The sequence below is a fragment of the Parambassis ranga genome, chromosome 9 (genome assembly GCF_900634625.1).
Source record: "Parambassis ranga chromosome 9, fParRan2.1, whole genome shotgun sequence".
Taxonomy (NCBI): domain Eukaryota; kingdom Metazoa; phylum Chordata; class Actinopteri; family Ambassidae; genus Parambassis; species Parambassis ranga.
Genome location: NC_041030.1, coordinates 16,620,296 through 16,647,633, shown reverse-complemented (window position 1 = coordinate 16,647,633; position 27,338 = coordinate 16,620,296). Strand labels below are relative to the sequence as shown.

The following is a 27,338-nucleotide window of genomic DNA, read 5'->3' as shown; positions in this document are numbered from 1 at the left end:
CGTCTTCCACAGCACAGGGACCCTCTGGAGACTCAGACGCATGCTGAAAACCTGGTCACACTGCCGTCGCCCCCCCCTCTGCTCGCTGGTCTGAAACCTGTGATGGTCCTCATGTCACTCCAGACCTCCCAACTGCAATTTTATAATAACAAAAGCCATTAGTCCTAGTAATCCTTCTAGTAAATTGCTACTAGGGTCTGCGTGAAAACGATTAAAGCTGCAAAAATGAGCTTAAGGTTAAGCTCTGAAACTCTAATGTGTCCAAATAGTCTGCATGTGTAAAACTCTTCACTCTAATATTCCAGAATAACATCTGTCCAGGTGTTCACGCATTAATCTGTAAAATATGAACGTTCACTTGTTTCCACCCCTCTCTCTATCCTCCTCCCCCTCCGCGTGTCTTCGTGTGTGCGCCTGGATGTGTGTATGTGTGCGCCTGGATGTGTGTGTGTGTGCGCCTGGATGTGTGTGTGCATTCCTTCGCATCCATTGCAGCGGCAGTCGGAGGTTGAGGGTCCGCGCAGAGAGGAGGACACACTCGGCACAAATCAGCCATCACTGTCGGCGTTACAACACATGAAAACATGCAGGTAGGACGCGCATTTACTGATCATTTCCTGTTCGATGGGATATTTATTGATATGAGGAGGTTTTGGAGGTGGCAAAAGCGAAAACGCGCGCAAGTTAAATTAACAGGCTGAGTCTGCTCACCGGGCTACTTGTTGGCTTAATTGCTATTTTTATCTTCATTTTTTTTCATTTCTCCACGAACCTCAGCGGCTCATTTGCTTCCACTTTGCCGAAAGCTGAGTTTCTGAGTGAAGTTATGTAATTGCAGCCCTGCTGGAAGCAGCCTGTGCTGGAGACGCTTCGCTGTTAGCGCGCAGCAGAAATCCTGCAGACAGCAAGTGTCACTTGTCATCACGTCTTCCACCGCGACTTTCCACCCTCTCCTTGTACTGTACGTCAGTTTTTAGCGTGTGTGGGATTTTTTTTTAATAGTGTGTGTGTGAAACGGAGAGAGATTCTCCAGTGATTCACGCGTGACTTCAAATCTGTGGCTTAAAATCCACACAGTTTGTGACAAATCCTCAATTCTAGTAAGAGGAGCGAGATTGTGTTTGTAATTCTTCCCCCGTGTGTGTTTCTGCTGCTGGCTGATGAGTCCATTTAGTAGATTAACCCTCAACAAGCAGCCCCTGAGTCTAAATCCGAGGTAATAGGCTAAAAAAGTGAAAGCTCATTCTCCCTAAAGTGACTTCCAACACCTGGATGATCTGTTTCTGGGCGACTTTCCCTCTATATGAATGTTTCTCATGCTGAGCTGGAAAACAAGAACAACCTGTTACTGTTAAAGTCCTTTTTAGGAAGGACTGCAGCTCCTTTTGGCTTATAGTTACCCATTATTCACTGAGAAGTCGCAGCGTGTGTGCTTCTTCTCTTCCTGCACACTCACTCCTGGACGCACACAATCATTTAACATCTGCAAGAACAGAGAGCAGTGGTGAGAATCCTGTTGTTAGAGGTTGGAGTACAAATCAGAAGGATGAGGCAGAGCTTCACTGTGATTGATGAGGCTCATCATCAATCACTCAGTCAGTCAATCAGTCAGTCAGTAAATCGGTCACACCAGCAGAATCAGAGCTGTGGCCTGTTTGTGTATGCACAGATGCATTTTTCTTGTGTGTGTGTTGTTTTTTCACCATGGTTCGTGACTTTAGATGATTGTTTTTATTTTTTATATCATTTAAATGTCGAGTAATGGCAAAAATCGTTTTACTTTTACTTTAAATTAAATAAACAAACATGAAAATGTACAGTTTAGTGTCACACAACATTGACCTGACTCGATCATACTATTTTGAAGTCTGCCTGGAGTCTGTGTTTATATAATCTGTGCTTTAGATGAGGCTGCAGCAGACCTCTTCACTTCACCCTGTCTTCGGAGCAGTAGTGCTGTGTGGTTTTGTGGTTTTCTGATTCATATGCAGCAGGTGTGTGTGTCCGCCTCTCCACCCCCCTCAAATGATGAAATTTCTGTCACATCGAGCTTGTGTGTAACATTTGTCAGTCTGGAAAGAGCTGGAACTTTTTCGCTGTTGCTGTTGTCTAGAGAAGACACTTTTAATATCAACAGTGGCATCTATAATTATAATGACTGTATGGCTGTTGGACAAGTAGGAAATCAGTGTCTGTGTTCTTCCGTCTACAAGCCAACATTTGTGGTGTGATTTTTGGTAGCTGTCAAAAGCCAACTGCTGCAGCATGTGTTTTTTTTTATTTTCCTTTCTCTCCCTCTGAGTATTGACATGCAGGTGTTTGATTTAATCATGCTGTGAAGCATCTGGCTGCCTGATGTTTTAGTTTGTGACTCACCTCATTTTAATGTTTTGCTGAAGAATGACTGAATGATCAATAGGATTTGCAGTTCTCTTATTCTGAGTCATTTTCAGGCACATCGGGCAGAGCACCTGTCAGAAAGAGAAAAGCAGAATGACATTTTCTGACATGATGTACGAGTATTATCATCACTTTGCATCTTTCTTTTGGATAAATAACTAAAATGTATTTATCTAGTTACCCTACCTCTACTTGCATTATACAATAATTAATGTTTTATTGTCAACAAATTATACGTACACTACAATAAACCAAAAGGTGTTAGATTTAAGTGTAATTTTTCTTCATTATAATGAACTTAGTTCTGTTCATTACCTAAATACATGCCAGAGTAATTGAAGACTGTTTGGTGGATGGAAAAAATCAGCTTGTGGTTACTCTTTAAAGATCCCTCTCACCGCTGTGCAGAAGATTAAGATCACATTACAAGCATTTTATGTTGGACTTTTCCTTTAAAAGGATCAGTCTAATGTTGCAGGTTTCCACAGATCAGCATGTCAATCAGAGCATCACACACACAGTCACCCTGCACAGATCAGTGACACTACACCAGACAGAGTGACGGCAACACACACACACACACACATCACAAAGGGCGCATTGTGCTGCACCTGATAATGTGTCTGAGGGACCCACCTGTTCAATAGGTGAAGTGATTGGTGGAGTTAGACGCATTAAATAATTGAACAGGTCTGGTAACAGTATACTTTAAAGCGGGAATAGGAATAGGCACTGCACACTTCTGGTCTGGACTTCAGCACCAAACACAGGGTAGAGCTTTTTGTCGCAGTACAGCACAAAGAGAAGTTTGTAAAGTTTTTGTACTGAAATCTTGATTTTTTTTCCACATTTTCTAGGTGCAATATCTGACCTATAAACTGGCCATTTATATTGTAGTATATTAGTTTTTCAACCGGTCTAAATGGAGAATGTATTTTTTCATCAGCATAATAAACCATAAAGACCCACACAGTGGCAACTTCATGGCACTGTAACAAGACGTGGTGTCGACCCATAAGAATAAAAAATGCAGTGATGCTACACATCACTGACCATGTTCGTACATGGTATCTTTATTGCCTGTCAATATTCTTACTGGTCTATACAAAGTCGAATGACCAGACTGAGGTGATCTGATGTGCTTGGCATGAAATTGTGTGTGTGTTAGAGAGAGGAGAGGAGGAGCTAATAATTGAAACATGGCTCCTCTATTGTTCACTCTCCCCAGAGTATTAATTCTTTCTCCACATGAAGGCTCACACATCAGTATAATATTCTCTCGCTTTCTCCGTCACACACACACACACACAGCATGCAGTCCATATGGATGTGCCATCCTCCCACAGACACACTGATTCGCACTGACAGCCATACTGAGAGGCTCAAGTAGTCAGGACACAAATAGTATCAGGTCTGGACCATCATCTTGCTCGCATGTTTTCTTCATGATGCAGCTGACTGCACATATATAGAGATACTTTTGCCCTTGTTTTATAACTATATATTTACTGCGAGGTTAAAGTTCTTTATGTGACTTATGCAACAAGCTGTAAACAACAAATGGCTCATTTCCAAAACTCTCTTTCTCTTGGTCTGTTGCTGCCGTCAAGCATCTGTGAGGGTTGACTCAAACTGTTTGTTTGTTTTTTTTTTACATAACAGTTACAGATTTACCTTCTGAATTGAACATTATTTATGTAGACATGAAATTTTAACAGTTGTATTTCAGTAGGTCTGGAATCGAGCCATTGGAACCAGCAGTGTTGTTCTGGTAGTCACGAGGACATGCTAGACATTTTATCACCACTGTAGCTATTAGCACAATTCCTTCAACCACATCAATGTAAATCAACATAACCTTAAAACACAATTCATACAGTTGTTCATAAAAACACGCCAAAAATAACTGACAGCAGTTCTGTTCATCTCTATGAATGTGTTTCATTTAAATAGATTTGTTTATCACCACAGTGCTGCTGTTTTACTTTCTGTTAGCAGCACACTGAAGACAGACATAGACAACACAATGGGGCATTTAGCAGCAAAGCACAGAGTGACAAAATATGGATTGTGTTTACGATCAGCCATACCACTTCCTCTTCATTAGGCTGGAGGACTCTCAGGAGACCGTTTGAATTTTAGTGCAGACTATGACTTCAATCTCTCAGTACAATAAAGCGTGTCTGTGTGTCTCTGTGCATGAAAGCAAACCCTTTACCGCCTGTTTGTACAAATCTTTTTTTCAGACAGAGGAAATCATCTCGTTGTTTATGGGGATTTCCCTTTATGGCAGCTTTTTAAAGAGACACGCAGCCTTTTCAGTTTTTCGCTGCCAATCATTTCGTGACTTCGGGTTATCTCTGTTTGTCAACACACTGTGCTGGATGAGCTTACTCCCCATGAATCTGTGTGTCGCTTTCACTCTGCTTCACACTGGCATGGCAGGGATTTATCCGAGGGTAGGCGAGGGTTTTATCCAGTATTTACCGTACTTCTCCCTTTGTGCTGTCAGTCCGTGTCACCACACTCCTCCTCCTCCTCCTGCCTGCTCCTCTCTTTTCTCTCCGTATGCATGCACACACGCACTTGCAGACTCTCAGTCTGCCTCCCTCCTCTTTAGATCTCAGTTGGTATTTCTGCTTTACCTGGAGAGCGGCCTGGTGACAGGTGCTATTATGGTGAGAGAATGGGGTGAGGTGTGCAGGTGGGAGGAGAGATACGCAAAAGAAGTGATTGACTGTGGAATAAATTGCAAGGAATGAGAAGGTGACTTTGGAGTGATTGAGGGCAGATTTGTGCAGACACCCTGGGTGAAGAGAACAGTAAATATTCTATAATGAGTTGCTTTCCATTGTGTGCATGTGTGTGTACGCTCCTTTATTGGCAGGTAAAAATCAGGTTAAGTGTTGGAAATGTAGCCTTGTGGATCAATTAGAGCTCAACCAAGTTTTGTGATGGAATATTAAAACAATAGATATTGAATTAGAAAAGTAATGTAGGAACACTCCACACCTCCAAGGCTGAGAATGAAGCCCACATGGACTGTGTCAATCCTCCTCACTGATCACAGTCTGGACGGTCACTGCTCTGGGCTGGGGTTTCAGTAAAGGACTCAGGTTTGTTGGGTTTGTGTTCCTGAGTTGTTTGAACCTGTGTATACAGGGCTGAGCTGCAGCCTGAGTGTGTGGGTGGATGTTGTATGTACAACAGATGTAATGGGAGATGTGTGTTGCATTGGGGTCTTGGTGTATTTATAGTCTGTGCGCTGTGTGCGTCTCTTTTTATGCTAACATATAGATGTGTTGTGGATGCAGCATCTGTGAGGTCTCTGTATGTCCCCACAAGGATGCATAATCAAACTAACTGACTTGTTTATAACATACACTGAAGTATGATGCTGTGACACAGTCACAGAATAGTAAGGACTTTCTATCTAAGTCTTGATTTAAATTCATTTTGACCTCGAAGAAGCAGCCATGCAGAACCAATGCACCTCTGCTGGCAGAATTTGAGTCATGCTAAGAAAAGTCAGAACATGTGGACTGGGACATGAGAGAGAGAGACATGCTGTATCTCAGCTGTGGCCTGCTTAATCATTTATTACTTATTAATGGAAACTCCCATCTTCTAATGCAACATTACAAGATTAGACTCTCTCTCAGTCACATCACCCTTTTCTTAATATATATGAGCTTCTCCATTTCTCTCATTATTTATTGTCTCTGAAATGCATGTGTTTTATTGGTATATATAATTTTGCTGCTATATTTTTTAAAAATTGTAAACTTCAAAGGTTAAAAACCTTTTTCAAGAAAAAACACAATCCTTCAAGCTTATATTCTTTTTGTAGAACGATATGAAAATTGAGAAACATATGGTTTACACAAAACAAATCCAAAAGAATTGCTGCACCTTATTAAAGCTGCACTAATCAGTGTGTTCATATTAACAGAGGATATTATGTTAACAGAGGATTATCCCCAACTCTGTAAATCTACGACTTTACTGCTTTGTTTCTTTTCCTGAATCTCGTGAAGCTACAACTGCAGCATTTTGACTAAAGTAGCAGACTTAGCAACTACCAGGTAAACAAAGTGCAGTGGAGGCTAATTATTGGACTCAATGTGTTTTTCATGTTGTTAAATAGGCATGTGTTGGGGCTAAGGAAAGAAATAAGTGGACCTTCATCATCAACTTGCAGGTGATTCAAAAAATATGAAGCTGCAGCGCGTCGGGCAGCATGGTTTGGTGTTCTCCCACATGCTGTGGAATTTAAATCCATAAAGTGGGCAGAAAACAATGTTTGATGACACCACACAGCACACTCTCCATTATATCAGTGATGTGTTTACAGCTTGTGCTACTTTAATGACCAAATTCATTTAAAACAGTCTAAAAAATAAAAAAGCGATTAATATATCTGATAAGACAAAGATGCAAAAGGAACTCAGTGCCGTTTTTCCTCCGGCTCTGACTTACTGTGCAGCTTCCACAGCAATGTCATTGTTTCCCCACAGTAAATATTGAATTTCGGTCTGATCTGAGGGTGTGTTGAACTTATGGTATTTGAGCTTTATTTTAGCAAAGAATGAGATGTTTGATCTCATTCAGCACTTCCTGCCGGCCTTGGGTTGCCATGTTTATCTTTTTCTTGTAGATGTACCACATTTTGTCTCGGAGTAATGCACATCCCTGCTGTGTAGGGCCACACTGAAGTGACAACGTGTAATAAGGCCAGAGTTTACGCTTCATGTAAACCAACATTCACTGAACCAACAACACAGAGACAGATATTTAATAATTTACGTCAGAGCATAGCGATGTGCACTGCGTCGCTGCCTTATGTTTGCTTTGAGCGTTGTATGCTCTGCCTTATAGGATGAGTGTGTGTGTGTGTTGTACAGACATTAAAGAGGGAAGTGCTGCCCCGGGACAAAGCTAGCTGGAGCGTAACAGAACAGAAGATAGTCTCTGAAAATGTGTGTGTGTGAGCGATGATTGTGTGAGTATGCCTTGTCCGGCTGCCCATGAATAAACAACTAATGTAGCACTCAGTTTTCTGTTGTTTACGGCGCGTCTGTCTGCATCTGTTTGTCTCGAGGCCCGCTCTGTCCAGTTTGCGACTTCCACTGAAAAGCTTCGAGAACAATTCTTTTCTCATTTATTTCTCCATAGACGGGAGTCACTGCTGAGCTCATTTACTGCTCCTCTCTGTGGTGCCACTGTTGATACCTGTGTAAACAGCTATTGTGAATATCATTTCTTTCCATTTCCACATGCTTTAACTTACTGAGTTGGACTGTGTGAGTATCTATGCAGCAGTTCTTTGCACGTTTCTTTCCTCGTAGTCTTCCTCCTTCGCTGCCCTCTCCTCTCCTCTTTGCTCTGTTATCCATCTGTTCATGTGGAAGATGCACAGAAATAGCCTTCAAAATGTATTCTCCACCAAAGTGCTTTCATATCTTCACCTCCTCTGTCTTCCCTTCCTCCATCCTCCCGTCCTCTGGCCGTCCTTTGCTCTTCTTCTCAGATAAGCCACGATTCATTATGCTAATTGACTTCAGTTCTTCCAGGAACAGGAGCAGACCTTGTTCTCCTCAGATCATTTTCTTTTTGCTCTCTCTCTCTCTCTCTCTCTCTGTTTTCCCTTTTCTTTCTCTCTCTCACACAACCTTAAAGTGTAAGGGATTTACACGGTCAGACTCCCATGGGATTAAATAGACATTTAAAATTCCCTGTTTATGTGTTTATGTGCGTTTCCCTCCGCTCCATTTCCCCCTCTCTCCTCCCTCTGTCATCCCTTCCTTTCCTCTCCTCCCCACAGAGTAAACAGAGCTACTGTTTGTTCAGTCTTCACCTCTTTCATCTTTCTCCCCATTCATGTGTATGTGTGTGTGTGTGTTTTGCATACACCCAGCAGGAGCAGCGTAATGGAGCTTCTGGAGAATTTAAGAAAAGACGATAGCTATAAATTACATCACATCAGATCAAATCAGTGTTTGCTGGATAAGAAACTGAAAGGACTGCAAGATACGAAGGAAAGAAATTGAAAATATATTGGAGCAAAAAAAAACTTTATCTCCACTGATGAAAGGAGGATAAATGCTGAATATGAATGAGACAGAGAGAGGGATACATACACAGTAAGAGTCACGTTGGAGCTGGATAGGCAGACGTTTTATATGATGTCCAATTAAAGTGAAGGTGTTAATGTACTTTAACATAAATTCTTAGTGGGACCTTTTTACTGACCATATTTCACTCACGTTCTTCCACTTACTGTCAGTGGATTGTTGTGAGCAGGCAGATTGGTGCAATCCATCTTCATTTAAACATTTTCAGGACCATATGGTTTGTGCAACAACCGCCGTGCTGGCTTGTGGCACTTGTGTGTGGCACATGTTTTGATTGAATTTACAACTGAGACAGATCTTCAAACTCCGGAGGTGATTCAAGGAAGTGCAGTGCTGAGTGTGAAATTAAGTGTTTTCTAGCAGGGCTGTAGGGGGGGCCTTTGAGGGTTGACGACAACTGCAGCCTCTTTCCCCTTAAACATCCCGTGGATGAGCTGCATTGACATCTCAGTACGACAGCCTAGCTGCCTGCTAGGATAATCAAACAAGTGAACTACTAAAAACAAAGTTACTTCAACTCTTTCTGAACCTCTCCACAGTGTTCCTGAAACCCTGTCAGATCAGAGGCTAATCACATTTTCTAGGCACACTCATAATCTCCTGCTTAATTTAAATTGTTTCATTTCCATATTGACCTATTCTCTCTCTCTCTCTCTGTCTATCTCTCCTTCTCCCTCCTCTCCCTTCAGGCGGATGGCAAGGTGGTCGATGGCAGCCTGCTGGGAGATGCCAATGGCGTGGAGCCTGCGCCAGGCAGAGTGAAGGATTCTGGGAAGTGGCAGAAGCCTCGGTTCTCTCGGAAAGCTCTTATGAAGTGCTGCCTGGTCAAATGGATCATCGCCAGCACACAGCCACAGGATAAAGGTGAGAGCAGAGGCTCTGACAATGTGGTGAATGCACAGCGGGTGTCTGTAACAGTATTTGAATTGATTATTGAATTGACTGGATTGACCTTTCATGACCTTCTGGGGTCCTTGTGGGCATGGCTGACTCATTGTTCCGAGCGGTTGACCTCAGGGTGAAATATCCAGAGAATCTTTAGCTGTGTACACTCATCTATCAAAGGTGCTGGTTGGCAATTAACATTCTCTACAGAGACCTAAAATACTCTGGAACACCCTGTCTCCTCCTCTGTGCCTCTTTTTTATCTGCTTTTTATCTCCCTTTGACAAACAATCACACAGTTATGGTGGAAGATAAAACTTGACACTTTGAATCATAGCATCATTTTGTATTAATCAATTACCAATCAAATTTGCTCCCTACTGGTATTTAATGTCAGTACTATGGAAGACAACATGGCTGTGGAAGGCGAATGGATGTTTTAGTGGAGAAGAGAGAATTTGTTGTAAATTAAATAACAAAAATGATCCCTTTCAATTATGATACATGAGGAGACTAATTAGGTGTTTCTGCATGTTCTTCTTGCCTTTTAGGATTCACTGTGTTGCTTTAATGGACCCCAGTCCTGGTTTGTTCATAAATGTGGAGTCTTAGTGCTCCACCCAGTGGTCCAGCTGTGATCATGCGCAATTAATCACTTGCCCACAGGCAGAGAGAGGCTAATGTCTCTGAATGAGAGCGTCGCAGTGTTGTTACATGCTGACATGCAAAGCAGTAGCTTAATCGCCTGCGGTCACAGTTACCAACAACTGCTTTAATATATATATATATTTGCTGATGTTTTTGGCTCGAGGGCAGAACTAGATTTGTTTTTCTTTTGTCTGGAAGGTATGGTAAAAAAAACACCATTTTGTCAGTTTTTCCAAGAGGCTCCATTTTTCTTCTCTTTCATTCCCCTCTCCTTCCTTCCTGTTAGTTTGTTCACTTCTGATTTGGCTGAGTATGTACCCCCTTCCTCTTTCTTCTTTTCCTTTCTCCTTCTCCTTCTCATCTTATCTTTGACTTTTCTGTTTGCTTACTTATTTCCTCATATTTCCTCCAGCTCCTTGTGTTTTCTCCCTGCATCATACCTGTCTCCTACTCTTTTTCTGTACGTCTTTGTCCAGCCTCTTGGTTTTCATCACCACTGCCTCATCTCCATCTTGTCCTTACCATCCAATACACATTCTCTTATTCCTTATTTCTTTCTCTTTTTTTGCCCTGTCTTTAATCTTTGTCGAATGATGGTTCATTAATTGGGCAAGGTGCTGTCATTGGTAGGATTTTGAACACTCTCTAAACATCAGCCTAGTCAGTGTTTTAATTTTTTAACACCTACCACTCCTTGTCCCATTAACTTGTTTTCATCCTTTCCCCTCCTCAGTTTCTCACTCCTCTATTGCCTCTTCATTTCCTTGTTTTTGCGTTCTCTTTTCTTGTCCTTATTTCATTTAAACCGGAATCCTGTTTTGTTGGGCGGCAGCCATTACCCCTCAGACTTTTAATTAAATGAAATGAGGAAGTGTGTGTTGTTGTGACCGGTCAGTTCAGCCTCATGTACCATGTAATGGTACTCTAACAGGTCACTGAAACGTGAGAGCTGCACATGGACATATAGGACGTTATCTCTCTCATACACACACACAGACACAGTGTGCATCAGGCCGGTGTCTCCTCTCTTGTTCCTTCCTTGGCTCAGGCAGAGGCACTCTACTGTAGTGTTTCTTTCTCACTTGACTGAGAAACTCTGCACTCTTGCAGCCCCTAGTGGCAACAACTGTAGACAACTGTTGAAATTAGTGACAATGTGGAGGCTGTGGTATTTTATGAGTGTGTTATTACAAGTGTCTTGGATAAGATTTTTGCCCTGAAAGTGCGGGACGTGAGAAAAGCCTTTGACCAAGTTACTGTTAATAGGTTTATGAGGCTGTTTTTAGCCACCTGATGCAAACTAACACATAATTAGAGCCTAACAGATTTACTAAATCCTTCAAGTTTTTTTTTACAGTGAGTAAAAAAAAAACAAACTAGCAATCAGAGAGAAAGAAAGAAAATTAGGGCTGTGAGGATCTGTTTCATCTCCGAGTACCGAGGGAGCAGAGATTCAGCACTGCCTGTGGGCAAGCCCTCACCTCGGTAATGGCCAGTAGCTAAAAATAGCAGCACAGTGATGGTGTATTGCACAGAACGAGGAGGGGTGGAGGGTGGGGGGCATACTGGTGGAGAGCCAGTTTAGGTGTGGAGAGGTCAACATGGTGAGCAGGATAACTACCCAGTCTGATAGACTGAGGATCTGTGGAGATTAAATGTAGTGAGGGTACAGGAAGGAAGAGAGGGGGGAGGTGAAGCTGTGTCTGCAGATGGATAATATTCTAACCTGCAGTGCATCTAACAGTAATAATTACTATTTCTATTTAACTGTAACATTCTTGGACCTTTAGATAGTCCATGTCTGCTCTTTGTGTGACGGATGCTTCTATATGAATTGCATTATTTATATATAATAAAGTTAAACTATCAAGACAATGTAAAAATAGACAAATACACAAATATTCTGCAGGTTTCCTCCACTTGATGTACAGAGTAGAATGATTGTAAAAAAGCTTGTATTAATTTACATTTCTGTAATTTAAATGTTTTTTTTTTGTAATTTACAGCTTTTAACTGTGATGTGATTCACTAAACCCACATTTGTTATAAGTGAAGGACTTTCCCTCTCCATTACGTTTGAGTGAGTTTAATCTCTTAATTACAACTAGCTCCTTCACTATAAAAATATGTGATTTCATATGTGAGGAAGGTGAAAGACGAACAGGAGAGATATCAGTGACTGCAATATCAAAAGTGTAACATGAGCCGGATTATGGAAGAAATACGAAGTAGAGAGTGGAGGGGGCGAAGAAGAGCGGTGAGATTTGGCTCCTTTCTTCGGCAGCTCGTGTTTGCATGACTTTTGTCTCCTGTGAGAAAGTGGGGTGAACTTTCAGTGTGTGTCCATGCATAGCTACGGCCTTTAGCGGCGTGCTGAAGCAGTGATGGTGGCTGTCGGTGTTGTGTGTTGTGGTTTGTCAGGGTCGGTCATACGAAACGACAACGACCGGAACATCGGGACGGACCCGGCAATTCACCTCCTCTAAGACAACAAGGGTAGAGAAGAGAAGAGGAGGAGGAGGAGGGAGGGAGCATCACCTGTAAGCAAACTGGGACACCAGTTTGAAAAGGAGTTCGATTGTTATCAAGAGAGGAACAGGCAACATAATCTGGGCAGAAAGGAGCTTTTCTAAAGTCTTTAAAGTGTTTCTTCCCACTTATGGTGGAGTTTTGATGGATTTTTGACTTGCAGGACTTTTGTTACACTTTTTGGTGCCTCAGGAGGTTTAGAGGATGAATGCATGTATGACAGAATGTGAAAAGGAAATCTCCAAGCTGGTGCGCTGCTTCTTTGGCTTCATCACCGGGTCACTAGTTAAAGGTATTTTCCCTTTTTATTCTGCTGCTGCTTAAAACAACAGATCCAATCAGAGAAAGAGAAGTTGTTGTTGTACACGTTGGTACAAATATGTCATGACTTTTTTAAACTTCTGAGCATTGCTAAAGTAAACGGTTGGTAGAGTTTCTTTTCACCTGCCCTGTTTTTTCTCTAAATTTAGATTTTTACCTCAGTCTGCTCATCTTTTCACCAGTTTGTCCTTCAGTTAGCCTGTGTGTCCCTTCCGTTCATCATTGATTGGCAGTAAGTCTATCCTCTGTCCTCCTCCTGTGTCCTTCCACCCAACAAACACACATCGAGCCACCACCTGCTGAATCAGCACTCTATATCTGTCCCTCTGCATCCTTTCTTATCGTCTTTTATCGTTTTTTTTCCTAACGTTTGTACAGACAGGTGAGGACACCTCAGACTGTTTACCTGTCCTCTTTAGGGAGGAGTCAGGGCTTGATGATGGATGTTCTCTGCAGAGGAAAAACTGCTTCTCTTACCTCCTGCTTGGTTTAGACTCTCAGGCAGCTTCAGGTCTCATTAGCTAAACCTAATTCTGCATTCTGCAGGAATGAGGGAGGAAAAAGAGAGAGATATATTTTTAGTGGTGGATAAAGAGAAATAAAAAACAACCAGGGCAGAAGGAGAGGAGATAAAATAAGCTTTGAATGAGAAGTCTCTTTTGTAATTAGAAGGCTGCCTTTGAACCTGTCAGGCTGAGGTGGTTTTATGAAAAGAAGATTATCGCATGTGGAAGTGAGACTGGATTTGGTGGAACATATTAAGCAGAGATAGCAGATTGTGGAAGAGCTGCCACCTCCCCCCTCACGACCACTGTTGAAGAAGCTCATACTGCAAGTTTAAATGTCTGGAGTGTTGATTACTGAGTGCAAACTTGGTGCAATGAGGAGAAAAGTTTTTTATCTTCAGTCCCTCAGCAGGCTGTTAGCGAAGGCGCAGACATTAAACAGACTTGATTGTTGGTCTGCTCAGCTCTCCTCTGACCTGAGTGTGAAATCACTGCACAGATTTTCCCTTGTGGTGTGAATCTTTCTCCTATTAGATTTCTTTGTGGCTTGTTCCTTTCCTATCTTGTGTGTTGTTGTTCCTGATCAGCCAAACACTGAAACTGATGATATGACAAACCACAGAGTTCCCATCTACTGGTTTGCAGCTGAGTAAGCTCATATCTGATCCTAGCCAGAAATATTTGATCCGTTTTCTCATGTTTCATGTATTTCTTTCCTCTGTGATCATCTTTGTGAATAGAGGTGAGCAGCTGATCTGTTTGTCTTATAGGATTTCGGCACCCTCTGGTGGTTAGAGCTGATATTACATAGCTGCTGGGGAACAGGATGTTTGAATTACTGCACAAATTCAATGCTTTTCTTCTACAACAACAATATCATTTATAGTTTTGTAACTTTCTTTATTCTATCTTTAGTCCTTTTGCTGGTTGCAGAGGGTAACACACAGAATATGTGGGAAATTAAATCAATCGTACATTTCTTAAGACCTTCAATGGTGAGAGGTATACTATGACCACAAAGTGTTTTTTTACATCAATGTGAGTAACCCGCCAATGCAAAGAAAATAATACACTTAATAAACCCACCCTCAGTGGGTTAATATTAGCATAAAGACAGGAAACGGGGGAGAGGCTGGGTCTTTAAAGGAATGCAGAGACGAAGATTGCATCCAGCATACATGAATACATAAACAACTCAAACAACAAATGCATATTTTATGTGTGTATAACAACACATATGCTGCGATATAATGAATCTGCAATAAGATAATGGATTGTTGTTTCATGAAGGACACAGGAGTAGGAGTTTGTGTTACAGGCAGAGTGTATATAGGTGACAGTCATATGGTGAATGATCAGAGCAGAGGAAGAGACTGTGACAGACAGAAAAAAAGAAATGTGGAGGTGTGCCTTGTGTGATGTGAAAGGTCAGAGACGCTGCAGTGTCGTTTTGATCCCTTCCTCTTTTTTATCTCGCTGGCAGTGACGTGGTGTTACAAACTCAAACAGATTTTTAAATGTGCCCTCACACACACACATACACACACACACTCTCTCTCACCTGTCGCCTTTTCTACAGACAGACTCAGACTTTCAGGCTGAGCTGAGATTTTTAGTGCCCGCAGTCAAACTTAGCAGCTCAACCATTTGAAGCATTCTGTTAGCATTGATCTACATGTCTGAGCATTCGCATCTAGTCCTTTAAAATCTGTCCTGCTGATCCTCTTTGGATCTACAGTTGTGCTCAAAGTATCTCAGTCAGCCAGCCTTGTTGTTGTTGTTGTTGTAGTAGTTCAGCGGCATTATGGGAGCTGTGATGGCTGCTCTGTCTGTGGAGGCTAGGAGGCGCCTCTCTCGGCCCAGCTGTCTCTCCCACTGTGGCCACAGCGCAGCCAGGTACCATCGCTCAGGTAGGCACGCGTGGATGCACCTCCACAGTGTTACTCTCTTCCTTTTCACTGTTGTTTATTCACTCATCACTCCATCTGTCCATCATATAAATCATTACTTTTTATTACTAACTTTATAACTTTGAGGATTAACTCTCTGATGATTTCAGAGGTTATAGCTTTGTTTGCATACAGATATAGGAAAGTAGATGTTTTGATATCAAGAGCAATATTGTGCACTCTTTTTCTATTTAGTTTTAACATGTTGGTGACAAATGGACTGCTGTTTAAAATCAAACATTACTTTTCAGTTTTGTAGTGGACCTTTGTAGTTTGTGCTTGGTCTCTATCTGGTCTGTTGAGTTATGATGAGATTGCTCCTGCAAATATTTGACCTTGCAGCTCATTTTTTATTTATTTACTCCAAAGCTGTAGTTAAATACTCACACAATACACAAATCACAATTTTTTAAATAAAACCCATGCCACTATCTTCTGTTACAAGACATGCCAATTTGAGATCAGTAGATTCATTTTTTTATTTTATAGAAGCTGATTAAATTATGTATTAAAATATTACATGGGAATTGTACTTTATTTTCTCATGATTTGAAAAATTCCTCAGCATTCAAGAGGCACTTTAAATGTCTCTGCTGATGTGTCTGACTGAGGGGAAAAAGTCTGAGCCCTCTCTCCCTATTTACTGACTGGACTGTTGTGTCAGCAGGCAGCTCCATGCCTTCCTTTTAAAAACCTGTTAGTGTTCTAATGGCCTGGCCAGAGCAACACACACACACAGAAGACCAGACAAAATTACCAGCATCAATATGCAGGAGAACAAAGTTAAAGTGCAACTTGCAAGTTGGTGACTAAAGAAAATTAATGTGAAATGCTTTTTTAGTCTTTGTATCTCCAGGAAAATATTAGACATCCACTCAAATGTCTCTGTGGTGGTTGCAGCTGTGATTGGAAGTGATGAAGAATGGTTTCATGTTAAGATGCCATGTTTTGGTCTTTTTCCAGTGAGATGCATTTAAGCGTCATTCACTCCACATAGACAGTTGCTTAGAAGTTAAAAAAAAGTAACCTCATTGATGACATCATGGGGCAAAGAGAAAGAAGCCTGTGTTGTTTTTTTGTGTTCATAGTGAATAGATAACTCTGCATTGTAATGCTTGTCTCTAATTTGTCAAAAAAAGGCCGTAAACATCAATCACCATTTCCTAATGCGTGGTGTAATGCCTTTTTTTGTTTGCATGTGCCACACAACCCACTGGCTTCCAAAGTGGTAACTGACATGTAACTTTGACCTTCACAGTCATCCATCTACCGTAAACTACACCACAGATGAACTGACGTGACTGGTGAGATAGATTTGTGATTTATATTATTGATGCTTGCCCTCGATTTTTCTAGCAAAGCTCACAAAGTGGAGGAAGAAAAGGGGGAGCTTCACCACCTCACCACAAAGATATTGATCTCTCTCTTTCTCTCTCACTCTGGCCTCCCATCTGTGTCTCCTATTGCCAACCAAGTCAATGCATTAACACACACATCCTCACACACATACACACACACCTTGTCTTGATGCATTAGCAGGTGCAGAGTCATCAGTTAGCCTCTTTTGACCTGCTAAACACACACTCATGCTCACACACTAATAATATGTTCTGATGTTATCTCTGGCAAACACACACATTCCATTTAGATAATTCAGTAATGCATTTGTAACTATTAGTGTTTACCACTAGGAGTGGCGTTTCCCTGCTATTTGATCTGTGTGTGCCAGTGTGTGTTCGGTAATTTGACTGCGCCCTTCGTCTGTAAATTGTGTCAGCTAATGAAGATGCACGCTGTAGATTTGGCCTTGTAAAAGCGGGGGCGCAGGTCCTACCTGGAATTTGATCGGTAGTATCAAAGTTGAATTAATCAGGACATTGTTCTGAACTGAGCTGTATAATATTTCTGCTTCAGATGGTAATAAATTGTTACAAGAAGATGTAAACATGTGATGCAACATGAAACAAATCAGGAAACAAACCACTTTAAAACGATGCAAAATAACCTCGAGGGGAGATCTCAAGAGCTCAATACAAACTTCAAAACAATCATAACATGCACAAAAGGACAAAGAAAAGCTACATAATATATAAAAAGACCTCATAACAATGGACAAATCATGTAAAAGGTAAAGAAAAAGGGTGAATGTGGGACCATTGGAAGAGAAAAGATAGAACCCAACAGAGGGGGAGAGATCATCTGCAGCTGGCCAAAGTTATGGAATAACAGAGGAGGTGGAGGAACGAGGAGGAGGAACAGGAGGAGGGGGCAAGCTCCGGGGCAAAAAAGCGAGTCAGATAGACAGAGGACAAAAAGGAAGGAGAGCAGTGAATGCAAGACCACGAGAAGAACAAGATGGAAGGAAGGTGGAAAAGGGCACCTCACCTCAGCAGGAGAAATCTCTGACTGACAGGAGAAAAGTTGCAACAAGAAAAGAGTGATGGAAGATTGATAGACTGAGGAGGCTGCAGAGAGCGAGAGGAGTGGTGGAAAAGTACGTGCAGAGGAGACCGTGGGTGGAGGTTTCCTTCCCCACAGCCCCTCTCTGTGTTTTTTTTTTTTTTTATGATTTCCCTCACTGGACGTTGCTGCTTCGCTATCTTTCCCAGCCGTACTCTTCCATATGTGGAGCTGGATTTGGGTGACAACATAGAGCCTGAACTGAACTGTGTGAAGTCAGATGAAATTTTGAAGACTGACGTGGGGATTATAGATTCCTGTGAGAGGAACAGAACAACAAAAACACTGAAATTCTCTTTAGTAAGCCTGATTTGGACAGAGGACAGTTTCCATGTTGCAGGGGTGCTTGCGTTTGACTGAGAGGTCTGTTGGAGTGAATGCTGCTCCTCAGCTTACAGTTTAAGTATTGGCACGATGTTTTAGTTGATCTGAGATTTGTCATGTAAAATGGGCTGATTTATCAATGACCACTAATGTTGTCGAGACATTTTATGCCATGGAAGATGAGAAGACTTAGAAATTTGTTGTTCTGTTCTCAGAGCAAAATCATGAAAAAGGACGCAACTTTGTTCGACTTTCAAAAACACGAAGATGTGATTTGTAAGTGAGAACTATGACGTGAGGAGGGACAGCAGCTGTTTGGATTAAGAGGCTGAGCAGTAACGTGTGTCTTCGCCAGTCTTGCACACCTGAGAGTGCGTGCAAGGAGAAAAGTCTGGAAAGTGACTCTAAACGTCTCCTTTAAGGCGCTGTGATAAATGGCTTCTGACACAGCCCCCATCGTTCCTTATGGGTCCAGAGAGGGAAGTTTTCCATATATGTCGGCGTCCACATATTTTCCACTTCAGCATCAGTGTTGACATTATAGCAGCCTCTCTCCAGCCCACCAGCCTGGTTCTCATGCAGCGTCCTCGGCCTGGGGGGGAAACAAGAAAAGCTCATGCAGCCGCCCAGCAGCCAGACCAACCCCTTCTTTCTTGGCGCACCTCCGTTGAAAACACTTGTTGACTAGTACAGCCCCAGTGTGACCGGGGGGCCAGGCCTTTGTGTGCAGGCTTGGCCCTGAGTGGGCTCCTCTTGTTTTTTTTTTTTGAAGCCATGGAGGCCATCCAGGGCATGGAGGTGTTTGCCATTGGCGTGGTCATCATCCTTTTCATGGCAGTCCTCAAGCAGTTTGGCATCCTGGAGCCCATGTCCTCGTTTGAAGGTAAGGGCCCGGCTGAGGCCCCCTCTGCTCACTCACAGGCGCCGTCTGGTGCACTTTACACACCTTTAAACACCATTTAATCAATAGCTCATAGCATATTTAAATAATACACAGATAGGGTTTGTATTTGTAAAAAATACAAAGACAGATCTATGATCTGTGTTTTATTATGTTGTTTGTTATATGATTATACACCAGCAGCATGAGTTATAACCGCTGGCACCGACATGCATAAACACTCATGCATAACAGTGTCCTATAAAACTTTTATTAAATGATTGTATATAAAGTCTGAACTATGAGTGTGCAAGTTAAATTTATTAAATACCATGACTTTATGTCTTAATAACTTTCTAACTCGTTGCCGCCGTGTTTCCAAATTTGGAAATAAAATCAAAGCAAACCCAAAAACTAAAGAAAACACACACATACACAGGACTAATGAAATGCTGCCAAGTACAAATTCTTGTTGGTCCATGCTGACCTCCAAGTAAACACAGCTGGATGTGTGTGTTCTGTGCTTTCAACGGCTTGTTTAGAAGAAGGAAACATTAAATATACAAAGTATCTGCAGTGTTATAATAATAATACTGTATAAAAATACTGCAGTTTGTCGTGTTGTATGTCTGACTTACTGCACTCCATCCCATCCCACATTCAAATTAAAATAAAAAAAAAAATGATAAAATTGATCAAATACCATGTACTCTGATTGACTAGCTTGGCCATGCAGGACTCTATAGATGAATACGGAGATTCTAAAATTTAATGGTTCTGAACTGTAAAAAGATTCTGTATAAAAAAATATTTTTTAATAATTTTAGATTCTAGAGCTGAAGCTGCTAAATGATTAGCTTCTTATGGTTAAAAGACACAAAGAACTGTAGCAGATGACAATAAAACAGCAAGAATACAAATAGTATAATCTAATTTATTTAACATCGTGAGAGGAGCCATTCTGCTGGAGCATATCCATGAATAATGCTTGACATAAATAATATCTAAATTATTTTATTTAATAGATCTGAATAAATTGCCTCCTTTTCTACCTCCTAAGGTAACACACACATCCTAAAATACATATTTTCCGGCCTCATCTGTGCCTTACTTTAGTAATATCTGTCCTCTTTGGGACTCTCTGTGTGATGGCTTCATCATCAGAGGGAATAAAGGTTAGTGTGTTGTTTCATTGTGCCTGCTACAGGATATACCATAAAGGCAGGATGGCTCGGCAGCCTGTGCGTACATTTGGGACTGTGAACGAGACATCAGATAGCGCTCTTGGAATGACGCAGTTCCCTTTGATTAGAGTTTTTGGGCTGAAGGCCAGCAAGTCAGAGTGCGCTGCCGTCAGCGTGCCAAGACTATTACAGCCGGAAGGCTCCAGTCGGCATATTAGTGCCTCTCATATGGCTCGGCATTATAAGTAATAAATTCAACAAAACACCCCTAATGTCCTTTCATTATTTATCACTCTTCTCAATCTCCAATCTTCAGTTCCTCCTCTTCCTCGTCCCTCCTCGCTCTGTGGCTGGGCGTACACCCTGGTTTAGCATTACTTCACATCAATTATACATGCAGTATCGAACAGGCTTTCTCTGAGACCGCCTAAATATGGAGCTGGAGTACTCCTTCAGGACACTGAAGGACACTGGCCATCCCACAGTAGCCTCCAAAATTCCCATTGTGCGTCTTCATCACTGGTGTCATCGTCTCCCAGAGGGGCTAATTTACCAGCTGCAGAGTCATTATCTCACCTGCTGCTGTATCATCTTCTCCTGACCTCCATCATGTTTAACTGTAGGATCATTTATACATGATCACTCGTACAGGAAGTGCTGGAATCCACAGGTGCTGATTGACTTTTCTGATAGAAGTTGCTTCTAAATAGCAGCCCTGCCCCAGATATTGATTTACCTCCACTGTGATCTGATTCTCTTCTGGGTTTTATTTATGTATTTATTTATTTGACATTTGGATTTTGTGGTTATTTGTCAATACATATCACTTTTTAAGTATTTTGAGCTGTAAGAGTCTAGTTATCTCTAAGGACACTTGAATCCTGATGCCCTTGATGCTGTGATACTTCCCTCTTTCTGGAGATTTTTAAATAGGCTCATAAATTAGGCTCCTCAGCTTTATCAATAAATCTGCCAGATATTTTTGCAGTTGATCAAGATCAGTGTTTGATAATTAAAGCTTGTATCAGTTTTTTGGTTCAAAAACTGAAAATTTAAGAAAATCCCATCACATATAACTTTAGTCCATGTTTCTGAAATGATGGACTGCCACTGAATTTTCTGTATAATTCCACTATCAGCTTTGGTTCCATTTCGTCAGCCTCTTCCTGCCTCATTTCCTCTTTGTTTGATTGAAAAGTTGATTTCTACTTAGTGCTGTTTTCAGAAAGCCTCGACGTTCAGCTCTATCCTCTAATTTGTGAGTTAGAGATTTATGATGAAGTGAATAAAGAGGATGGATTGATGCATATGGAATCATTTAAAAAATAATATCCCACATTTAGCATCAACAGTGCATTACAAGTCCCCTATCAATCAGCAGGCTAGTAAGATGAGCTACAGCTTATTTGATGAATTATTTATGTCATCAGCACTCAACAAAACAGCACCATTGAGGATCCTTTGACTTTTTTTGTTTCGCTTACAAAATAAAAGCACACATCAGAACTCAATGTGTTTAGAACAGAATAAAATAGAGTAGAAGTACTTTAATCATCCCAAGCTGGGAAATTTCACTGTTACAGCAGCATATGCAGCGCACTAAACATAGATCTATAAAGGTGAAGAAAACAGTTGAATTATTCACAAGAGAATAAAATATATTTACAAATGTATGTTTGTCTACACATGAATACATCTAGATAAGTGATCTGATCCTAAACTGAGCTGGCTTTTAATCAGTTGCATTGATCCGTGTGTCGATTTTTGGGTTCGGTGCAGCTCGATCCTATTTTTGGCTGCCATCGATGCCAGAGGTAGCCTTGTGTTTATAGAAGTATGAGCCTATTTTAAGGCTGTCTGATACCAATATCTGGTGTTTTTTACTCCACATATTTAGGAGGATATTTTAAACGTCAGCGTACTTTAAAGAGAGATTGTTTTTCTGTGATCTGTTTGCTCATTTTAGTGTTTGCCGGATGGCTTTTAGAACATTTAATCATCATGTGCATGATATTTGGGTTTTCTGGGTCAAGGGTGGACTGTGTCTTCATCTTTACATTGAAGATCTCTTCCCCTGTAGTTACATCTGTCTCCACTAGAGGGAAGCAGGTGATGAAATCAGCTGAAGTGTCACAGGCCCAGAGGGAGTGTGTTCTCACAGCTTTGCTTTATTACATGAGTGTGTGACAGGACTCTGAGTTAATGCGGTATTAAATCTGTGCTACAGACCCCCAGAGAGACACGGTAACAATTAGAAAGTGGATCACAGAGCTGAATGGGAAAATGGAATTCAGGACACCTGTTGACCTTTGGCACTACCCTCTTTGATTCCTTTAAAGGCAGTTTGTCACATTTGGCTAAAATAAAAATAAATCTTAGTTACTCTTGCTAAATGTAAAGCTGTGCCTTGATGTCTTTTTGGTGTGTTATTTTGATGAAAATGTTAGAAATGTATCTCAGGAGGTCACAGGGTAATTAGCAGAAAATAAGGTGTGAGATGGAGGGAGGATAAAGAGGAGGAAGTAGCCAAGCATCAGTCATTCGATCTGTGATGGATATGTGGGACACATTTCTCCTCCTGGATCTTGCTTTTTAATTTTGTCACCGAGTGGAGTAATATTTATCACAGGAATTCCAGAACCCACCCTGTAGTGTGAGATTACCTTTTATTGGATTTCCCCTGGATTATTGTTTTAATGTTTTTAGCACTATGATCTGAACAACTTCAGATCTCAAAGTCTCACACCTTTCTCTTAGTTGTGGAAAAAATCCTGAAAGATCTGTTCGAGTGTGCAAGAAAAAAAAAGTCGATTTAAAAGGGTCGAGATTAATAGAGTGACAGAATCGGCAGGGAAAAAAGTGTGTGACACTGACTCAGAGAAGAACAGAGACAGACGTGCATAAAGAGTTCAGTAATGTGAAGACAGGGGCAGAAACGGAGGGAAAGATTGAGGAAGGGCAGAAGATGAGTGTGAGATGGGAGACGGAGGGACTCCAGACGGTCGGCATCGTCTGCCTCGTGATTATGTTCCTCAAACTGATGCACCTGCTGGGCCTGATTGACATCACTGAGACCGGTGAGACAACCTGGGAGAGGGGGAGCGAGGAGGAGTGACATGGACCAGGAGAATTTAATCCACTTAATACTTGTTAAGGATGTTTGATTCAATCGACAAAGATTCTCAGTAGAAGTAGTTCTGGGGTAAAATACATTTTAAAGACTGTTTAAAAAAAGGGTGCTACATGTTGGGATAAAAGTATAATCTCCAGAAAGTCCAGCATGTCTCCAGAAAACATAAGCACTGATTGATTTACAATAAAAGTGAGTGTGTTCATGTTGCTTTGTGCTCTCATGCTGTTGTGTGGTTCAGTGCATGTAAAATCAGCTGGCTGGGCTGAGGACACACACACAGACAGAGAGGCTTGTTGCAGATGTGAGGCGTTTGCCTTCTAACGTGTTTATTGTTGGCAGCTCACACCTCCTCTTGCATGTGTTGTTGTGCTGCCGGGTTGTTAAATTAGCATGTAGAATCATGACCATGTAATAAAAATGTGTCTCAACTGACTGATTCTTTTATGATGATGATCTATTTCATGCACCACACCTACTTTTAGGGTGTGTTGAAGGAGGTCAAAGGTCGTCTCCCTCTCTGTGTTATGTTTCACAGTATATAATCTCTCTGCTGGGTGTTTTTTATCAGAATATGATCTCCTCTGCGTCCGTCACGTAGACCTCTCAGTGTCAGATCTGACTTGTTTTCTTTTTGTTTTGTTTTTCTTTCTCTTGCTGTCACTCTCTCACTGTTCTCCATTTACTCTTTCATTCCATCTTGGTGTCGACACCCCTCCTCCTCTTCCTCCTCTTCCTCCTCTGTTTTCTCTGTCTAAAGATGGTGAGTATATAACAGCCGACACTTGGACAAAACTTCCCTCCACTTTTCCTTCTCTATTCTCGTGCTTTCTCTTAGTGTGTGTGAACTGGTAACCAAAAAAAAACACTTCATTTGTGTCTTTGATTGACGTTTTCAAATTTTCTGCGGTGGATTTTTTTGAACGCATCAAATAGTTTTGGTGACATTTCCACAGTAAAGAAAGTACCTCCTCTCCTTTTTTCACTCCCCTGTTATCCTCCAGTAATTTTGCTGATTCTCTCTCTTGAACTCGCACGTCTTCCCCACCTGCTCTGTAAAAAAAAAAAATGCCTCCCGGTTAATTGTGTGAACACCCACCACCACCCCTCCCTGAATGTTGACCTGCATCCACTCACTCGATGTCTGCCCCATCCTCCCTCTGTCCCTCTCTGCATCACTTCTCCTCTCTTTTTCCTGCTCCCCTTCTTCCCTCTCTCTGTTTGTCTATCCATCCCTGTCTCCGTCTGTCTCTTTCTCCCACAGACAGCAGTGACAGTGATTTGGAGCTGTCCACAGTGCGCCACCAGCCGGAGGGGCTGGACCAGCTGCAGGCTCAGACCAAGTTCACCAGGAAGGAGCTTCAGTCTCTGTATCGAGGATTCAAGAACGTACGTTTAGCTGCTGCTGCTGCAAATTAATTGCTTCTCCTGCCTTACTATGCTTTATATAGACCTAAATTATTCTAATATTTTTTCCTTCCTCTTTTAAACAGGAGTGTCCCAGTGGGCTGGTTGATGAGGAGACATTCAAGACCATCTATTCTCAGTTCTTTCCCCAAGGAGGTTAGATGTTCCCTCCACTCTTTTTATTTCTCATCATTGACCGTGCAGAAGTGTGTGTTTTTAACTGGGAAGAGACTAAAAATTTTCCTTTCTCTTTCATCTACAGATGCAACCACCTACGCTCACTTCCTGTTCAACGCGTTTGACATTGACAGAAACGGATCGATCCGCTTTGAAGATTTTGTCATCGGGCTGTCCGTGCTGCTCAGAGGTTCTGTCACAGAGAAGCTCAACTGGGCCTTTAACCTCTATGATATCAATAAGGATGGCTACATCACCAAAGAGGTAAATGTGCCTCTGTACCTTAAGTGGCTCTGTGTGGATGTGGCATGGGAGGTCATAATCACTAAAGAAGGGCCCTTAAATGGAACATTTGATCGATTCTCACCTACTAAAGAAACAACAGATGGTCTGGTTTTTGCCTGATGGGCCAAATACAATGCACATGCATAGGAGGAGGGGTGGACTGTGGGTGTAACTTGGCTCCATGTGACATGTAGTGGGTGAAAAACAATGCATATATGTTTTTTTCACTTCTCTTTAGGAGATGTTAGCGATCATGAAGTCAATCTATGACATGATGGGACGGTACACCTACCCCTGTGTGCGGGATGATGCTCCCTCTGAACACGTCGACAAGTTCTTCCAGGTTATGAATGCACACACACACAAAGATCATGCAGATTCACTCTTTCACTTTCCGCCCTGAAGATGTTCTCACTGTTGTCTCCTTTCTGTTTTTCTTTCTTACAGAAAATGGACAAAAACCGAGACGGTGTAGTGACTATTGAAGAGTTTATTGAGACCTGTCAGAAGGTGACACACACTTTTTAATGGTTCACAGTTACTCATCAACACACAAAGAGTACAACACGTCAGGGTCAGTGGCAGCATGATGTCCCTGGTTAATTAGGCACAGACTACGGCTGTGTCCGAAATCACTCCCTAATCACTTTCTATGACCCTATATAGGGCCTTAGTGCTGTCCAAATGTGATTTCGGACACAGCCTATGACATCCAGTGGAAGGTTGTATGGATATACAGAGGATGATGTTTGACCTTTGAACCTTGATGTAATGGTTTCACTCCCACGCTGCAGGTATCCTCCACCAGCTGTTTTGTGGTGGTCACTGTTCTTCCTGACGTTGTAGGACATTGAGATTAAACTGTGTGAGCCTGCTCATGTGTTTGATTGTTCTGTAAACATGAGTGCAGTTCTGACGCACAGGGTTAGCAGAAGATCAGTCATTTATTTACTTTGACAAAGATCGATCTGTGAGTTCCATTTGTCCCTCAAACTCCAACTTTTGGTAATAATTCTACTGCAGCTGTTCAAACATTCTTCACTCCAAAAGCAGTTTATATATTTTTAAATTGCATAAAACTAAAAATTATACATATAAAATGTATAATTGTGTGTTTTTTTCCTTTTTTTAGGATGAGAACATCATGAACTCCATGCAGCTGTTTGAAAATGTGATATAAGGAATCAGCTCTCACTTGTTTTCCTGCATTAGCACAACTCCAACACAGCACAGTCATCACAGCACTTCACCCATTCCTCCAGTTCTAATGTAGGACATCCTGGTAAATACTGTAGGTACTGTAAAGATACAAGCACTAGACATTTTTTCTATTCCTTGCCGCTCTCCTTTAGCGATATCTTGAACCTGCTCCTGGACTAAAAGGACTGTTAAATAGAAGAAGAGCTTCCTGGGTACAGGTTCTGTTCTCTCAACAAGTGACACGACAGAATAGATTCTTGTGCTCTGGTCAGCAACCCACAAGGAATGATGAAGAGGCCGAGCCCCCCTGACCTGACCCCACAAGGATTCTAGCTTTAACACACACACACACACACACAGACCTGACTTTTTCTTCACCGGATAAAAAATAAAACAAATAAAAATTCACAGTGACACATAAAAAAAGAGACGTGAGCATGTTTGTCATCAAATATGTGATGTGGAATTTAGCTTGCACTAAAGTTTTATGACTGTGTATAATATGCGCCTGAATCGAAGGCTCTGTAGATAATCTGCACCGGATACATCACTGATGGAAGGCAGTGATGTATGTATATATGTATAGTTAATAGTTAATATATCCTGCATTGTGTTGGTCTCATCTGTGCTGCACTGGGTGATGGAATAGGACCAGAGCTAAATATTTGTTTAAGAAACATCTGTGTTGACTCAGTTTGACTTCATGTTTTAAATATTATTCAAATATTTCTTTTTTTGTTATTTTAAAGAGTTAGCTGGTCAGATTGGAGGATGTACAGTACTGTGAAGAAACTTTAAGACTGTTGAATGCTGAAATAAGGCTTTATCTTTGTTTCTTCAGTATCTGCGAGCATGCCGACTCTGAGTGCCACAGTATTATGTACAGTACAGTAGGACCTTTGTGATGTCAGTTAATTAA

The 27,338-nt window shown here is 41.5% G+C and overlaps 1 protein-coding gene across 4 annotated transcripts; it reads left to right on the top strand.

Moving 5' to 3' along the window:
- The first annotated feature begins 460 nt into the window (after positions 1–460).
- LOC114441678 (calsenilin-like) lies at positions 461–27,338 on the top strand. 4 transcript variants are annotated; one of them, XM_028414709.1, is made up of 9 exons: positions 461–590; positions 9,224–9,398; positions 17,287–17,289; positions 24,615–24,739; positions 24,844–24,913; positions 25,020–25,198; positions 25,458–25,562; positions 25,667–25,729; positions 26,352–27,338. In XM_028414709.1, the coding sequence occupies exons 1-9, from the start codon at positions 585–587 to the stop codon at positions 26,397–26,399; spliced, it is 774 nt and encodes a 257-aa protein (XP_028270510.1). In that variant the 5' UTR covers positions 461–584; the 3' UTR covers positions 26,400–27,338. The 4 variants fall into 4 exon arrangements, with proteins under 4 accessions (XP_028270510.1, XP_028270511.1, XP_028270512.1 ...); XM_028414710.1 differs by lacking the exon at positions 17,287–17,289; XM_028414711.1 differs by lacking the exons at positions 461–590; positions 9,224–9,398; positions 17,287–17,289 and adding an exon at positions 17,693–19,039.

Excerpts from the sequence above, each read along its gene's own strand:
- LOC114441678 (XM_028414709.1), top strand. Across the intron at positions 24,740-24,843 it reads TGTATCGAGGATTCAAGAAC|GAGTGTCCCAGTGGGCTGGT; the intron begins GTACGTTTAGCT and ends TCTTTTAAACAG. Across the intron at positions 25,199-25,457 it reads ATGGCTACATCACCAAAGAG|GAGATGTTAGCGATCATGAA; the intron begins GTAAATGTGCCT and ends ACTTCTCTTTAG.